General features: G+C 54.0%; 2 protein-coding genes across 2 annotated transcripts; both read left to right on the top strand.

Annotated features, from left to right (window-relative positions):
- Positions 1 to 1,505: 1,505 nt before the first annotated feature.
- Positions 1,506 to 10,691, top strand: TrAtP1_007973 (uncharacterized protein; the record flags this gene model as incomplete). The annotated part of the gene is made up of 5 exons (XM_066113742.1): positions 1,506 to 1,528; positions 1,591 to 2,091; positions 2,180 to 4,061; positions 4,152 to 9,659; positions 9,721 to 10,691. Exons 2-5 carry the CDS (start codon positions 1,936 to 1,938, stop codon positions 10,689 to 10,691), a joined length of 8,517 nt encoding a protein of 2,838 aa, XP_065969830.1. The 5' UTR covers positions 1,506 to 1,528; positions 1,591 to 1,935.
- A 182-nt stretch (positions 10,692 to 10,873) lies between these two features.
- TrAtP1_007972 (uncharacterized protein) lies at positions 10,874 to 11,977 on the top strand (the record flags this gene model as incomplete). The annotated part of the gene is made up of 1 exon (XM_066113741.1): positions 10,874 to 11,977. One exon carries the CDS (start codon positions 10,874 to 10,876, stop codon positions 11,975 to 11,977), a length of 1,104 nt encoding a protein of 367 aa, XP_065969829.1.
- Between the last annotated feature and the right edge of the window lie 225 nt (positions 11,978 to 12,202).

Below are 12,202 nucleotides of genomic sequence, written 5' to 3'. Positions count from 1 at the left end.
CTGCGCGCTGCGCGTCAACGACATGACAGGGGAGGAAGCGAGGCCATGACGGTAGCGTCTGTGTCACGTTGTTGCCCTCAAGCGCCTTCCAAACCTTAGCAGCATCCCTTGTAAGCTCTGGCATGTCCCACGAGGGCTCGAGCTCGTCTGTCGTAGGCCAGCCTGGTGGTACCCAGTTTCAACGTACCAGGTACCTCCAACATGCATCTTTTGATGTTTATATGCTTTCACATGCGTGAGTGAGACACAGATAAGAGACACTGCGCACAACAGTTGTCCATGTATGTGTACGAGACTATTTGGTAGCTCTCGGCAAGTCGCTCCCCATTCTCCACTGAGTCGCATATCAAATGCTGTCGCTGCATTATTGCTTCTCTGGCACGGGGTGTGATATCGCCTCAGTGATAAGGTATTGATGGCACATACTGACATCCCGTAATGCCTACCAGATCTGCCTCTCAGCAGCGCCCGCCTAGACACCATGTAGACTATTGCATTGATGTATTTGACCTCCATACTATCAGACACTCCGCGCCGTCTATTAGTAGCACGTAGCACCCAAAAGAGGCACTCCAGACGCCGCGTCGCGCACCATCTCTTGCCGGCAGCCTCTCCTGGATACCCGTCGCCCATGGAGGAGGGCGTCCCGCGCGGCGAACTCAGCAAGAGGGTGTGAATTCGCAGCCCTCACGACGCCCTTGTGCGACATCAAGCTGAGATACGGCCTCTTGTCTCCGTTGAAGTGGCGATTCCAGGGCAAAGACACGACCATCATTGGCCTCTCCGCATCATCGCCTCGCCTCGCCTGGCCTAAGAAGTATCCAATTCTCTACTCGTTGGCTAGTCACTTGCCCGGCGCGCGCCTTCTATGGCTCCATTGGCTGTTCCTCTGCGAATAGCATCGTCTGGAATGCTTGATCGAGGGCCGCCCATTATCCATCCCACGTATCTTGGCCGTGTCTTTTACAATCCGGACTCTCATGGATCTACTACTATTCCATATTGGCTAGCTTTACTCCGCCTAATCACTTATTGCAGCACTTTTTAAACTGCAGATATAAGGCACCTTACACAACCTCAATACAACTCGCCTTGTCCCTACCTTGTACCCAGTACTTTTGAGCAGTTGGGAGGGGGCAAACCTGGAGAAACGAGGCGGCCGGCGCGGCTCGAGATCGCCAGCCATTGCCGCTACCAAGGTGCCCTCTTATCCCATCGTACATGATCACTACTGCCGGACCAGGTATCTATCAGTTATCTTAGCTGCCGGTAGCTGCGCTTGCGACGCTTCACCGGATGCTGCAGCTAGTGCCCAAACAGAAAAAAAAAAAAAAAAAAACAGAATTAAAAAAAAAGTTCAGACTCAGCTTATACAGCACATTTTGTGATAGAACTGTCATCCCTACTCTGTCGGTACCCCCGCTGTTTTTTTTTTTTAAACTTCTCTTTCTTCTCTCTCTTCTCTGTCTTTTTGCCCTTTTTTTTTTTTTGCTTTTTTTTTTGTTCTGTCTTGTCAATTCATATACCGGTGGGTTGTTGTGGTTGTTGAAGATAAAACTTGGTGTGGCAGCACAACTTACACGGCTACAGGCATTAGGCCCTCGACCAAAAATATCACCATCACTTTCTATTCAGGAACTCCGGCGCGCGCGCTGTTCGACATCATATTCTCTCTTCTCCGTCCACGATATCGAATTTTCGCCTTCATTTCTGTCTTATTTCACCCAACAGTGCGATCGACATCAAGTGTGGGCGCCTCGAATCAGTTTTCCTCCCTTCATTCCCTTGCACAGGGACCCCCAGCGTTCACAAAGGGAGCTCGAGTTTTTATTCAGTGACTTTTCGTCTTCATCTCTCATTTTTCTGCTCTCTGCGAGTGCATAGCTTCCATGACTGCAAAACAGCCGTTTCATCGCACCAGCTTCCATTGTAACAATGGCAGCTGCCGATGTCTTGGCGTATAGTCAGCTGCCGTGGAGGAGATGCGCGGAGAGTCAGTCCATCACCAAGCAGTCAGATATTGCGTGGGATGAGCGCAATCTCCAGGCCCGGCTGCGACTTATATCTCGAGCTTGGATCAAATGCGGAGAGGTGCGTATTGACACCTGCAGAGAGGAAGCTCAAGCATTATATATAGGCATCTTCGTTCTCGTTCACGGTGTTGACTTGGGACTTATAGCATCGATTGTTCTCAAAAGGCACATCACAGCAGGAAGGCAGACCACTAGTAGTTCCTGATTCTTTCCCACAGCGAGTCGCTCGACATCATGCAAGGCTCGCAGCGATTTCTTCAGCCCATCATGTTACAGAGCCTCGCCACGCCGACTCGCCTGCTCGCCGGAAAGGGTCATGCGCCAGGTCCATTCCTCGATCGTCCCCGGCCCCCCGCCAATCGGAGCGACGCCAGCGATCTCGTCCCAGCATCCTCGGCGATCCGATTCTCGACGAAATAGAAATTGATTTCGCTTCTGAAGACGGAGTCGTCTGTCGCAAAGGCAAGAATAAGAAAAAGGGAGGGGCAAATGGCAGCGCCAGCAACGGTAGGCTCCCAGAGGGATCCAGGGAAGGTAACCAGAACCCCGACAGAAATGGCGGTGGGGATCAGGGTGGTGGTGGTAGCAATGCAGACCAGGGCGGAGCTGCAGGTGACGGAAATAATGGTGGTGGCGGTGATGGGGGCAAGGATCCGGACAGGGGTGTAAACAATGACAACGCGGAACATGATTTGTCGGCCACTCCCAAGAGCAAGAAAAAGGATAAGTCCCAAAAAGGAACGGGAACCGAATCTCCTCCTCCTCCAACCAACGCGTTCGACGACGGCACTCTTGACAACGTAAATCTAAACGACGACGGTGGGAAAAGCGCTAGTTCTGGGTCGCACGCGCCAGAGTCTGAGAGTGGGATTGGGGCCGCTATTCGCACCAAAATCGCATCGCTTGGTGGTTGGGGCGTCAGCGGATCCTTGAGTGGTAACGATGCCCATACCGACGACACTGGCGACAAGAAGAGCAGCCTTGAGAGCAACCCTTGGAGCACCAGCAACCCGAAACAATCAGCATCTTTAGCATTTTCAGTCGCCGACACCGATGCGACACAGAGCAGGACCAAAAAACAAGCAGAGACTCCCCAGGATGCTGTAAATGGGGACGAGGACCCATGGGGATATCAGTATCCGTCCAAGAAAAAGAGCAAAAAGAACGATCCCGCATCTGCATCTGTCGCTGCTCCAGCGCCAGCAGTAAATGACGACCTCGCAGGCAAAGAGGACACCAAAGAGACGAAGACCAAGAAAGCACGCGATTCATTAGCAGAGGACGAAGACAAGTCAGATCCCATGCCGCAGCCTAAGCCAACGTCCAGGCAGGAAGCGGCGAAAAAGGAAGATGAGGGTTGGTCATTTTGGGGACTGGGGAAGAATAAGAAGAAGGCCGAAGAGAGTGTCAGGCCAGCTGAAGAAATACCACCGCCACCGCCGCCCCCTCCCGTGCCACCTCTACCATCCGCAGAAGCAGCGCAACTCACCGAGAATGTCTGGGCTGGATCTGGATCGAAGGAGAAGAAGAAGAAGAGAGAGAAGGGAGCACAGCCCGACATTATAGCCGTGCCAGAACCCGAAACTAAGCCTAAACTTAAGGTTGCGCCACCTCCAGTGGACGACTATACTGCCAAAAAATCGTCCAAAGAGGATAAGAGAGAGAAGGAGAGAGAGAAGGATAGCAAGGACAAAGACAAGAGGAAGACGACAACCAAGTCAGGCTTGACTGACGAACCAATCCCATCAAAGCTTCCCATACCTATTCCCGATCAACACAAACGTATAAACGGCAACGAAACGTCAGATGGACTCGACAAAACTGATCAAGACGAGGGAAGCTGGAGCTTCTGGAGCTTCGCAGGCAAAAAGAAGGGCGATTCATTTACAGAGTCCGGCGTAGACGAAGGTTCTCACAAGGCGGAAACGCAAAGTCCCAAGTCTTCTGGAGAGCGCATTGATGGCGGCTTGACAAGTAAAGGGGAAAAGGACAAGAAGAAGAAGCCATCAGCTTCTGATCCGTCCAAAGGTGATTCCAAAGCCCCAAAGTCTAGGAATGAAGACGTCTTGGACTCTAAAAAGGTCAAAAAGAAAGGGAGCACTGATTTGGTTCGGCTAGGCGCCTTGGACAATCCGCCACTTGCAGATGATGCTAACGCTACAGGGCTGGACACGACGGACGCATTTGGTGGCGGTGTAGACTTCTTCGGTTCTTGGGGTATTGGTAAGAGCGATAAGAAGCGAAGCGATTCGTCGTGGAAGCCCGATGGCATCGAAGGACCGACCGACCGCACTCCGATCCAGGACAAGAAGAAGCAGAGTTTCAAGAGTCCGATTGAGGTTGTGGGCGAGACTACTGGTGAGATTGTCCATCCTGACGACGTAGAGGAGGTCAGGGGCAGCAAGGTTGAGGATGTCGACAGCTTTGTTTGGACAAAGTCCGGCAGGGCAATGTCGAAATCCCAGAAGGAGGCCTTGGCTGATCCACCTCCTCGTGCGCCAACACCCCCTTCCATGGACCCTACTGAATCTGAAATGGAAGCAGCAGATCCCGATGCCGCCACAACTCCTAGATCGAAAGCGCCTAAGCTGACCGAAAAAGACCTGAAAAGACTCGAACAGGAGAAGGAGAAGGCTAGACTTGAGGAGGAAGCACAAGCCAAGGCAGAGGCCGCTCTTGAAGCCAAGGAGCAAGGAGAAATAGCTGCGCTCACGGACAAGAAAAACAAGAGGGGTAGGTTGCTGAAAACGGATCAGACCAGACTCATTTTCCTGCAGCAGAGCGTCGCAAAACGGGCCGAGGAACGAGCTGCGCGAGAAGCCAAGGCAAGAGAGGCTGAGAAGAGAGCTGCCGAGGAGCAGGCAGCCAGAGAGGCTGAAGAAGCTGCTCGCAGAGAGGCTGAAGAGCAAGCGGCGCGAGAAGCAGAAGAACGGGCTGCTCGCGAAGCAGAGGAACAAGCTGCCGCCATCGCCGATGAAGCGGAAATCAAAGCCTTGGTTACGAAGAAGAATAGAAAGGGCAAGCTACCTAGGAAGGATGAAGAAAAGCTTACCCAGCTTCGAGAAGCTGCCGCCAAACGCTCCGAAAGACGCGCCGCTCGCGAAGCACAAGAGCAAGCTGCTAAGGAAGCCCAAGAGCCAGCAGCGGACGAACCGGAAGTCGAGGCTGTCGACGAAACGGAAGACGCCAAAGCCGTCGCAGCGACCGAAGCAGGAGACGATGATCAGCAGCAAGCCGACCGCGAGGCTGAGGAACGAGAGCGGGCTACCCGAAAAGCAGAAGAGCGAGCCGCCGCCATTATCAAGGAGGAAGAAGAGGAATTGGCCGGCCTGCTGGCAAAGAAGGAGAGAAAAGGTAAGTTTTCTAGGAAAGAAGAGGAGAGGCTTGTCACTCTTCGGGTAAGTGCCGCAAAACGCGAGAGAGAACGAAAAGCACGGGAAGCCGAACGAGCAGCCGAAGAAGCCGAACGGATTGCCCGAGAGGAGAAGCAAGCCGCCCAGGAAGCAGAGGAGAAAGCTGCCCGCGAGGCAGAGGAAGCAGCCCGGGAAGCAAACGAAGCAGCTCGCGAGGAAGAAGAACAAGCTGCTGCTCTTGCCGCAGAAGAAAAAGAATTAGCTGCGTTGAGAGAGAAGAGATCCAAGAGAGCAGGTCGGCTCCTTCGAAAAGACGAGGATAGGCTTGCTATACTTGAAGAAAATGCTGCAAAACGGGCGGAAGAGCAAGCTGCTAAAGAAGCGGAAGAGGCAGCTCGTGAAGCTGAAATACGGGCCCGCGAAGCAGAAGAACAGGCAGCCGCTCTTGCTGCTGTCGCTGCTGCAGAGGAGGAGGAGTTGGCCGCGCTAAAAGCAAAGAGAGCTAAAAGGGGAGGCAAGCTGCTCAAAAAGGAGGATGAGAGGCTTATTGAACTCCAGAGAAGCGCAATAAGGCGCGCCAAAGAGAAAGCAGCCCACGACGCAGAACGGGCTGCTCGTGAAGAGAAGGAGCAAGCTGCTAAAGAGGCAGAGGAACAGGCCGCTCGAGAGGCTGAAGAGGAAGCTAAAGAAGCAGCAGAGCGAGCGGCCCGGGAGGAAAAGGAGGAAAAGGAGGCGAAAGAAGCTGCCGCCATTGCTGAAGAAGAGCGGGAAATAGCTCAACTGCTTGACAAGAAGAATAATTCGTTCATGGGCTTGTCAGGTAAGCTAGAGCAGAGGTTGACTCAGCTTCAGGCCAAGGCGACGAAACGAGCCGAGGAGCAAGCAGCCCGTGAAGCTGAGCGTCTTGCTCGCGAAGCCGAAGAACAGGCGGCCCGCGAAGCTGAGCAAGCAGCCAAAGAAGCCGAAGAGCGAGCAGCCAAAGAAGCAAGAAAGGCAGCAGCGATTGCTAAAGAGGAGGAAGAGCTTACATTACTCCTCGAAAAGCGGACCAAGACCATCCGAGGAAAACTCTCACCTCAAGGCGAAGAAAGGATAACCGAACTTCAAGCTAGGGCTACCAAACGCGCTGAAGCAAGAGCTGCTCGCGAAGCTGAAGAAGAGGCTGCCCGGGAAGCTGAGCGAGTAGCCAAAGAAGCTGAGGAGCGCGCTGCCCAAGAAGCAAAGCAAGCTGCCATGATTGTTGAAGAAGAGAAGGCGCTTGCTTTGTTGCTTGAGAAGAAGGCCAAGTCAACACTGTCATCTAAAGGGGAGGAACGGCTGAAAGTTCTTCAAGCTCGAGCTGCCAAGCGGGCTGAAGAACAGGCTGCCCGAGAAGCTGAGGAGCAAGCAGCTCTAGAGGCTGAGCGGCTGGCCAAAGAAGCTGCTGCGATCGCTAAGGAGGAGGAGGAACTCGCGTATCTACTCGAGAAGAAATCGAAAACGGCCAGAGGAAGGCTTTCGCCTCAATTCGAAGAGAGGCTAAGCGAACTCCAAGCTAGCGCCTCTAAACGAGCTGAAGAAAAGGCTGCCCGAGAAGCTGAGGAGCAAGCTGCTCTAGAAGCCGAACGGCTGGCTAAGGAAACTGAAGAACAGGCTGCTGAAGAGGCTAGGATAGCTGCTGAGGAAGCTGAGAAGGCCGCCGCCATCCTCAGGGAGGAAAAAGAGCTAGCTCTCCTCGTGGAAAAGAAGGCCAAATCAGCAAAAGGAAAGCTATCGCCTTCGATGGAGGCAAGACTAAGTGAGCTCAAAGCCAATGCCTCAAAGCGTGCCGAAGAGAAGGCAGCTCGCGAAGCTGAAGAGCAAGCTGCCCGAGAGGCTGAACAAGCTGCCAAGGAAGCCGAAGATCGTGCCGCTAAAGAAGCTGAAGAGGCCGCCGCAATCGCCAAAGAAGAGAAGGAAATTACCCTCCTACTTGAAAAGCAAAATTCCTTCAGAGGTCTATCGACCAAGGGGGAACAGAGGTTGAATGAGCTGCAGGCTAAGGCGACAAAGCGGGCAGAGGACAAGGCCGCGCGGGAAGCTGAAGAACAGGCTACCTTGGAAGCTGAGCGAGTAGCTAGGGAGGCGGACGAAAAAGCTGCTGCAATCGCCAAAGAAGAGGAGGAATTGGCCCTCCTGCTTGAAGAGAAAACTGCATTCAAAACCTTAGCAAGCAAGGACGAGCAGCGATTGAATAAGCTACAAGCTAGAGCGACGAAAAGAGCCGAAGAAAGGGCTGCTCGAGAGGCTGAAGAGCAGGCTGCCTTGGAAGCTGAACGACTAGCCCGAGAAGCAGAGGAAAAGGCTGCCGAGATCGCAAAGGAAGAGGAAGAAATTGCTCAGTTAATTGAGAAGCAGTCTTCATTCCGAGGCCTATCAAGTAGGGGAGAACAGCGGTTAAGTGAGCTACAAGCCCGAGCCACTCAACGGGCTGAAGAAAAGGCCGCTCGGGAAGCTGAGGAAGAGGCTGCTTTAGAGGCTGAACGACTGGCTAAAGAAGCAGAGGAAAAGGCAGCTGCAATTGCCAAGGAAGAGGAAGAAATTGTGCAGTTGCTTGCGAAGAAGAAATCCAAGGGCCTGACAAGCAAAGGAGAGCTGCGACTAAGCGACCTCCAGGCAAGATCGGCAAAGAGAGCCGAAGAGAAGGCTGCCCAGGAGGCTGAGGAGCAAGCTGTCTTGGAAGCTGAACGACTAGCCAGAGAAGCAGAAGAGAAAGCCGCCGCAATCGCCAAGGAAGAGGAAGACATTGCTCAGCTACTCGCAAAGAAGAAGGTCAAGGGTTTAACGAGTAAAGGCGAACAGCGGTTAAGTGAGCTACAGGCCAGAGCCGCAAAGAGGGCCGAAGAGAAAGCTGCCCAGGAAGCCGAGGAACAAGCCGCATTGGAAGCCGAGCGAATAGCTAGGGAAGAAGAAGAAAAAGCTGCTGCAATCGCCAAGGAAGAAGAAGAAATCACTCAGCTGCTTGCAAAGAAGAAGACCAAGGGCCTGACAAGCAAAGGAGAACAACGCCTAGGTGAGCTGCAAGCCAGGGCTGACGAGAGGGCAGAAGAGAAAGCTGCACAAGAGGCTGAGGAGCAGGCTGCGTTGGAGGCTGAGCGAGTGGCTCGAGAAGCAGAAGAAAAGGCCGCCCGAGAGGCAAAGGAGGCCGCTACCATCGCCAAAGAAGAGGAAGAGATTGCTGAGCTAGTCGAAAAGAAGAAGGCCAGGACATTCAGGGGCCTGTCGAGCAAAGAAGAGCAGCGGTTGAGTGAGCTGCAAGCGAGATCGGCAAAGCGAGCTGAGAAAAAGGCCGCTCGGGAAGCTGAAGAGCAGGCAGCTTTGGAAGCTGAACGACTAGCTCAGGAAGAGGAGGAACGAGCCGCCCAAGAAGCGGCAGAGGCTGAGGCGATCGCTAAGGAAGAAGAGGAACTGGCACAGCTCATTGACAGAAAGGCCAACTCGTTTATAGGCCTCTCATACAAGGCTGAGAAGAGGCTGAAAGAGCTTCAAGCCAATGCCGATGAGAGAGCAGCTCGCGAGGCCGAAAAGCAGGCTGCTCTAGAGGCTGAGCAGGCTGCTCAAGAAGCGGCCGCCGAGGCAGCTGCCATCGCCCAAGAGGAAAAAGAAATGGCCGACTTGCGACACAAGAGAGAGAAGAAGGGCAAGTTGTCTAAGAAGGATGGCGAACGACTGAGTCATCTGAAAGACAAGGCGGCCAAGAGAAAGGAAGAGCAAGCTGCGCGCGAAGCTGAGCTGGCCGCTGCCAATACCGAGGAAAACGAAGATGACGAGGACGAGGACGATGAGATGATGGATGTTTTTCAAACGGGTGACGATGCCAACGACGATGATGATAACGACGATATCGACGCCGATGAAGACGACGAAGAAGCCATTCGAGCGGCAGAAGAGGAGGCGGCTGCTCGTGAGGAGGAAGAGAGGGCTGCCCGAGAAGCTGAGGAGGAAGCTGCGCGGGAAGCTGAAGAGGCCGCCAAGAAGTTGAAGAAGAGCTCCAAGAAAGACAAGAAGGAGAAGGAGGAAAAGAAGGATAGGAAAGATAAGAAGGACAAGAAGGACAAGAAGTCGCGGGATCTTCCATCCGAGGCAGAAGCAGAGCGAGACGTTGGATCCTCTCAGCCAGAGTCGGGGCCCAAAGCAGATGCTGATTTTGATATGAGCCCTGCTGAGATCGAAGCGCTGCTTGCACCCAAGGAGACGGGCCCAGCGGGTGCATTCAGCTTCTGGGGTCTCGGTGGTAGGAAGTCGAAGCCAAAAGGTATGTTGGACTGTTTTGTCCATTTTGAAGGAAGATTGCTAATCAAGATCAATAATATTAGATGAGCCAGAGCCGGAGCCAGATACTAGATCAAATGACGACCGATCGCAGAAATCCTCAGAGCGATCAAGATCCCTGGGCGGCAGAATTGCTAATGGCCTCAAGGCATTCGAACAAGCACCTGAAGAAGTAGCCGATCCCGTCTGCCCACTATCCCCGCCCCCGCCAGCATCTGACTCGGATGAAGAGGAAGAGGAAGCCGCAGAGAGACCAAACGTCGAAGCGGTGGATGCTGAACCGGTGGCTAGAGAAGAACCAGCAGCTGACTTTGAACAGGAGGACGATGGGCTACACTATGGTGATGCCATGGAAGAGACGCCAACTAGGAAGAAGGAGCCGCCGCCTCAAGATGATAGGTCTAGGAGAAGGAGAAAGGCAGAGGAGCCAATAGTCGTACCAGTACCGGTAGTCTTTCCGGAAAGAGGCGAGAGGGGCACATCACGAAGGCATCGAAGACCTTCGGACGTTCCAGGGGGGTTCCCCGGCGATGATGGTGATGAAAATGAGATAGTTGCCATCATTGACGAAGGGCCGAGGAAAGAGAGAAAGTCCAAGAGGCGGCGACTCAAGGAGGAGGATATGATGCCTCCTCCGCCTCCGCAAATGCCGATGCCTCCACCACCGCCGCCGCCTCCTCCTGTCGTCCCCGAAGCGCCCTTGACGCCACCACCGGAGCCGAAGTCATCGAGGAAAGAAAGGTCAAGATCCAGCCGAGAGAAGGAGAAATGGCCTGCGGTAGCATCCCCCCGCGCAGAGAAAGAGAAGAGAAGCGGTCATCCAAGCACAAGTCGGAACGATCGTCTCGGCGGGCAGTGGAAAAGGCGTCTTCCAGAGACTCCACTTCTGACAGGGCGGAGCGAGCAGAAAAGTCGGGCAAGTCTTCAGGGCGGAACCGACTCACGGGGATGTTTAGCAGCAACCCTCCCGCGAGATCAATGTCTACACGAGAAAAGGAGAGGCGATCCAGTATGAACGACAGCAGCAGGCCTCCTAGGCCTAGGAGGAATACCGTTACGAGCCACGGCCTTGTTTCTCCACCCCCAGAAGAGTCTCCTGACGTGACATCGAAGGCTGCTAAAATCCTCGGATTCGACAAGTCAGCCTCGAAAAGAAGGTCCCGCAGGGCGCATTACCAAGATGAGGAAGAGGCTGTGATGATGGGAGCTCTTGGCGATGATCCTCACACAGATTATCCACAAGAGAGACATCGAAATAGGAGATCTCGCGAAGATGATGTTGTCATGCCGGCAGAACCCTCCAGCCCTGAACACTCACACAGGCGAGCGGCTTCGACTTCGAAGAAGGCGGGATTGGGTGGGCTTTTTAGCGGCTTCATGACTCCTAGAGCATCCAAGGTTGAGACTGGCGTAGATTTCGACATACCCGCGGTAGAGACAGACCGAGAAGGGCCCCGAGTATCTAGTCGCAAGATTAGAAAGTCAGAGCGGGAGTCAGAGCGCACCGGCGATGATCGTGAGCGACGACGGAGGCGCAGAGATGATAGCGAGACTCGCAAATTGGCAGAGAAAGAAGCTCGTCGTGAGCGACGGGCTGCTCGCCAACGCGAAGCAGACGAACAACGCGAGGCAGAAGAGCGAGAGGCTCGACGAGCCGAACGACGTCTACGCAAAGAAAAGGAGAGGGAGAGGGAGAGGGAGAGAGATCGAGAAAGGGAGAGAGAGGAAGACGTACAAAGAACGTCGAAACGCCAGCGACGCAGGTCCCATGCAGAACCCTCTGACGATGAAGCAGCCGAACGACAGCGTAGACGTGAGGCAAGGCGTGCCGCCAAAGCTGCTGCCGAGGAAGAGGAAGCCTATAGCAGGCCGAGGAAGAGCAGTCGCCGCTACACTGAGCCTGCGGTAGATGATCATGTATATCCGGCCAAGGAGCGTCGACGAGACGGTAAGAGAGCTGCGCCCGGGATGTGGCCACACTCTGGGACATCCTCTTGGGTCAAGGAGCATTCGGATCCACCTCCGCATCTAGACGATGCTGGACATATGACAGATGCGGTGCAGCACACGGAAGACGAACAAGCCCGGCGTGAGGCTCGGCGCGCTCGGCGACGAGCCAAGCACGAGGAGGTGCCTGTGGAAGATGCAGACGAGAGACGCCGCCGAGAGAGGCGAGAGAGACGAGAGCGCGAGAAGCGCAACGGCGCATCAGAAGGAAGCGATGAGCGCCATCGCAGCCGACGAGATTCTGCCGCAGAGCCAGCGCCTCGGAGCAGCTGGTGGAGAAAGCTCGCCGGATGATATTCGAGAGTCGCATGAATCTTGAGCAAGCGTGTTTGATCTTTTCTTATTTTCTTTTTATGATGACCTATATGTCTCAATTTGTTGCTTGTTTCTTACTCTTCAATCTTCCTGTTCTGCGTGCTGTCTGGATTTTTTTTGTCTTCAGTTATCATGACATGATGATGGTTATTTTCAACTTCAGACGCTGCTATTGCGGCAACAGGCGGCATTACCGTATCATAC

The sequence above is a fragment of the Trichoderma atroviride genome, chromosome 4 (genome assembly GCF_020647795.1).
Source record: "Trichoderma atroviride chromosome 4, complete sequence".
NCBI classification, from domain to species: domain Eukaryota; kingdom Fungi; phylum Ascomycota; class Sordariomycetes; order Hypocreales; family Hypocreaceae; genus Trichoderma; species Trichoderma atroviride.
Note: the sequence above shows the minus strand (reverse complement) of the source record. Positions and strands in the feature narration are given on the sequence as shown.